This window comes from Otolemur garnettii, unplaced genomic scaffold (genome assembly GCF_000181295.1).
Source record: "Otolemur garnettii isolate 467f Iridium unplaced genomic scaffold, OtoGar3 scaffold00034, whole genome shotgun sequence".
In the NCBI taxonomy this organism is placed as follows: Eukaryota; Metazoa; Chordata; class Mammalia; order Primates; family Galagidae; genus Otolemur; species Otolemur garnettii.
The window spans coordinates 5,014,711-5,019,806 of NW_003852429.1; the positions used below are offsets into that span (position 1 = coordinate 5,014,711).

General features: G+C 41.5%; 1 protein-coding gene across 1 annotated transcript in view; it reads right to left on the reverse strand.

The window, feature by feature from the left end:
* The window catches only part of ABCC4 (ATP binding cassette subfamily C member 4), a 252,668-nt gene that overhangs the window by 127,301 nt on the left and 120,271 nt on the right, over nt 1-5,096 (reverse strand). The window contains exons 17-19 of the mRNA XM_012805020.1: nt 3,889-3,926; nt 3,405-3,499; nt 1,464-1,610 (exon numbers count right to left, since the gene is read on the reverse strand). Coding sequence (XP_012660474.1) covers nt 1,464-1,610; nt 3,405-3,499; nt 3,889-3,926 — 280 coding nt within the window. The remainder of the gene's footprint in view (nt 1-1,463; nt 1,611-3,404; nt 3,500-3,888; nt 3,927-5,096) is intronic.

The window sequence follows — 5,096 nt, forward strand, 5'->3', positions numbered from 1 at the left end:
GCCTGGGCTGGATTAGAACCCACCACCTTAGGTGTATGTGGCTGGTGCCTTAGCTGCTTGAGCCACAGGTGCCAAGCCAAATGAGAATCATCTTATTTAATCTTCACAACAATCATGTGACACAGGAAGGACAGCAGTTGTTATCACCCCACCCCACCCCCTGCCCCAGGTGAGGAAACTCAAGTTCAGAGATATGGATGGTGGCAAGACTGTGGCTAACCTTCATTAGGCACTGACCTTGTGGCAAAACACTATTTCAAGTACCGAGGATATATTAATTAACCTGTTGAATTCTTCTTTTTTATTTTTATTTTTATTTTTTGCAGTTTTTGGTCGGGGCTGGGTTTGAACTTGCCACCTCCGGCATATGGGGCTGGCACCTTACTCCTCTGCTGCCCAACCTGTTTAGTTAATTTTAAAATATTTTGATATAGTGGGTATGAAAAGGAGCTCCATTTTACAGATAAGAAAACCAAGGTACGGAGAAATGAAATAATGGTACATGAATGTGAATGCAACTATAACCAGCCACCACTCACACCAAGACTGAACGGAGGCAGAGGGCTCTGGGGTCCACTCTTTGAACTACAACGTGTGCGGCGTTGAGATTTGCCCGTCTAATACCGTCTCTGTGCCTTGGGCTTTGTCACATAGCTTAGTCAGTGGCCACTCCCAGAGCTCCTCCAGTGATCCACATGTGGGTGACTTCCTGCTTCTGCAGGTCCTGTCAACTACCATCTGCACAAATAAGCCACCCCAGGCCTCCCAAGTCACTCCACTGGCCAGGGTGCGATGTATGGTGATGACCAACTCTGCACAGGAACCCAGGTCAAAGACACTAGTTTCAGATGCAGGACAAGGCCAAAGGCCCTCAGCACAGAGCTGCCAACCACTTGGCAAAGCTCCAGAGCTAGACACTTCTACAAAAGGGGGTGTTTGCACTGTATCAACATTGGATTTTAATTAACTCTTAATATCACTGTAAGGAAGCCTCACAGTCAGAGTACATATAAGAGTTCTCAACTAATTAAACAAATACACAGCCTGTCTCACGGTAAAGGGCATGCCAGGTAAGATCTTTCACACAGGTGACACAGCCTCGTGCTATGTAAATACAGCCAATCTTTTGGCAACTATTCCATTACATTTCAACATGTTTACACAGAATGTGGGGCATTTTAAATGCCTCGCAACAGATTCCTAAATCATTCTGCACAGTGCACATTAGTTTGGTTTTTTTTTTCCCACACACACATAAAATGGAATAAGATTGTATGCCCCTTATATTCAGATTTTCTCTGCTAGGAGAAAAATATTAGTGATGCTTCTTGTAGGAAATGAATCAACATGCACAGTGATTTCCTTCTGTGTGTCCCCTCCATTTTCAGAGACTGAAATGTAATCAGATCTTAAATGTGTTGTTAACAAGACGTATTTACTCAGAAACTTGGCGTCTGACTTACCTATCGGATTTCTATCAAAGAATAATACGGGAGCTTTCAGAATTGACTCAAACATTTTGTTGTGCAATGTTTGTGAAGAATTAACAAGGACGTAGAATACCAACAGAGATCTTGCGATGCCAAAGAGGACGGTAGCTACGGTTAAACCTGAAAGAAAGAAATATCACTCAAGACCACAGCACATCGCTGCCTTTGCTTCAATAATGCAAAAGCAAGCCAGGCAGTTTATAAAGATAGTATTTTATTCCATAAAGCATCTGGATCCTATAAAAGTATAGGTTTTTGCATAGTATATTGATAAAGAATTAAAACAGTTCATTTTTCTTACTGAGAGGAAACAACAGAGATAAGGAAAAAAAATCAGATGTAGACTACAATTTCATTCCAGGCTTTGCTAATTCAATTGAAAGCTTTATTAAAAACTCAGAAGTAAGATAAGCAACCAAAAAGAAAATATAATGATTCATCTGCTCCATTTTCCAAAACTTATTTTTTACATTATGCCCCATAATCTAAAACTGTGGTATGTTTTGATACCAACATGTGATGTTAACAGGAAACAGGAGAAACGATGCACATTTTCTGGGTAGATAACGCCCACGTAGCTTTAAAGAATTTAAAAATACTATTTTAAGTTGTACGTGAAAAACCTCTGAAATAGCTGAATTGCAGGAAAATACAAATCATATTTTAAGATGATCTAAATAAGCAACTAATCCCCACTAAATATTCTGTACCAACACCAGGCATTTTTAAAGAAGTATAATAGTCTACTCTAAATTGTACTGTTTTTCCTGAGATAATTATCTATTTTCTTAAGACATGAGAAGGTACCCACTGGGCACACGAAAATGAAAAGAGCTTTCCAAACCTCTGAACTGACACTGCTAACTAGAGCACAGGTGACGTCTATGATAAATATTTCAGCTACAGAAGACACATCCCTGTGGTTTAACCTCCAGAAGGAGCTCAAATTCCTAAATTCTAGGCATTTTCTTTAGCCCACCTTGGCAGAACCGTTCTCCCTCTCCCTGTAGTCTTCACATAATCCACCAATTCAGAAGGTAAACAGCTAATGAATTTAGATTTCTTAGCAAGTGATCCACAAAATAAATACCACATTTCAAGGAGTGGGTCCTTACAAAGATACCTCACTCTATCTCTGAGGAAAGCTTGTAGGAGCATTTCCTGTGGAAATATTTAAAACGTGAGATGAGGATTTTCTTTAAACAGTATGTAATGTTACATATATTCCAAGCACTCTTGTGAAAACAGAGAGTGGTGTTAATATTAGCCCGGCAAGCCAAATGTTAAATCAATCACACAGTTGGGGATGCGATAACATTGTGATTTCAAAGTAAGAAACAGAAGGAGTCCTAATTCCCAGACACTGCATCTTTCCCGGCTCAGCATCCCTCTTAAGTAATTAGTGAAGCCCGAGAGATGAGCGGTGTGGTGAAGGGAGCTTTGCATACCTGTGAGGGAATAATGCTTTTATTTGGGGGACCTTGCTGCCAGAGGATTTCATCCAAGTTCAATAAAAGCCAGGGTTTATTTAGACAGAATTGGAACAATCCGAACCACAGGGTGGGGATCCGTTTCTAATCCCCTTGCCCATCCATATAATGATAGAAGATTTAGCCAAAGCAACCTATTAGAATAGACAATAACCACATATTTCCAGTGGCTGATTTTCTGAATGCTCAATCCCGGTTTAACTTTCAAAATCCAGTACAGAGCAAATTAAGAGTCTTCATTCAACCTCTTTCTTCTGGTAGATTTTCAAAATAATTATTCTAATTAATTCACAGAGTAAATGTGACTGAGACTCCTAATCTGTTAAGACATTACTGAATTACTCCTGGAAGCCCCAGTTACTCACACTGGCTCATTGTAAGCACTTCGGCCTCTCACAGAACAGACCAAATGATTAAACTTTACCTGAGTAAATTCCTAAGTACCAGTTAAGATCTAGCTTCTCGGTTTCGAGCTCTCTTCCATTTACAGTGACATTCAGCATACTCTGTTTATTTGCCCTGTGGAACAAGGAGAAAGAAAATACTATGCTACTGATGGAATTTAGATAAATACCCCCCAAATGAACCCCTACATGGAGGAGATGTTTTATGCGGGGGATGACTCCAGCTCACACAATCCTGAGGATATCTACTTCACAGAACTTCAATTTGAACCCTGACTTTCATTTCTCAAAATTGTGTATAAAGATGAGGCTGAGGGTCAGAAATGGCTAGAGACTGTCACGGGTTACACTCCACCAGCAAGGACTTTCATTTTTCTCCATGTGAACTAAGGGAGGACGGGAAGAGAAGGAGCCACCAGCTCCATCTCACCCCCAACTCTGTGGAAGAGGGAGTCCTCGTGCAGATTTTACAGTACTTCCCGCGTCAGACTGGACGTAACTCACCAGTAAGAAAGCCACCAATCCTGGAGAATATAGGCAACCTGGAGGGGAACAAGAGGGAAAAAAACCAGAAACCAGCTGTTCATCACTGAAGTGCACATAGCGAAGGAACTCTCGAGGAAAACCGCTCTAGGGGCGAGGGGAGAACAGGTAAATTTATACCTATCAGGTACAGGGCACAGTATCAGTGTACACAGCACAGTATACAACGTTACTTGTATAACGCTGACTTAATCTGTACAAAAAGAAAGTACCCAAACAAAACATGTGTACCCCCTAACTTTCCGAAACAAACAAACAAAAAAATTAAATAGACACCAGAAGGTTTTAAAAAATATATATCAAATATCAGCAGCCTCATATCTTAAGCACTAAAAAGGATAATCCAAAGAAAGGCTTCTGGCCAGGTATGGTGGCTCACACCTGTCATCTTAACACTCTGGGAGGCTGAGGTGGGTGGACTGCTTGAGCTCAGGAATTCGAAAGCAGCCTGAGCAAGAACAAGACCCCTGAGGTGGGTGGATTGCTTGAGCTCAGGAATACGAAAGCAGCCTGAGCAAAAGCAAAACCCCTGAGGTGGGTGGATTGCTTGAGCTCGGGAATTCAAGACTAGCCTGAGCAAGAGCAAGTCTCTTCTAAAATTGAAAATCTAGCTGGGTGTAGTGGCACCTGCCTGTAGTCCCAGCTAATCAGGAGGCTGAGGCAAAAGGGTTGCTCAAGCCCAAGAGTTTGATGTTTCTGTGAGCTATGATGACACCACAGACTCTACCCAGGGTGACAGAGTGAGACTCTGTCTCAAATAAATAAAAGGCATCAGAGAACTGAGATGGTGGTTCCAGGTCAGGTCTGTGCCAAGCCAACCTCCCAGATAACAGATTAAGAAAATGTATACTGGGGGGTGGGGATGGCTTGTAACACACCTCTTGGGGGTGGGACACACTATAAGAAGGACTTTACCTAATAAATGCAAGCAGTGTATCCTGCTTCTTTGTACCCTCAATGATTGTCCAACAATTAAAAAAAGAAGAAGAAAATCTGGATTTGAAGCAGGCAGTCTGAGGCCACTATTGTACTCCTACCTACAAGAATTAAACAGGGGATCCATCCCCAGCAAACAGACTGCATTTTCTGACCATACTGATTTTGTGTAGCTACTGGGATCTCTGCAATAAATCTTCATATTAACAACTCCCCCCACCAAAAAAAAAAAA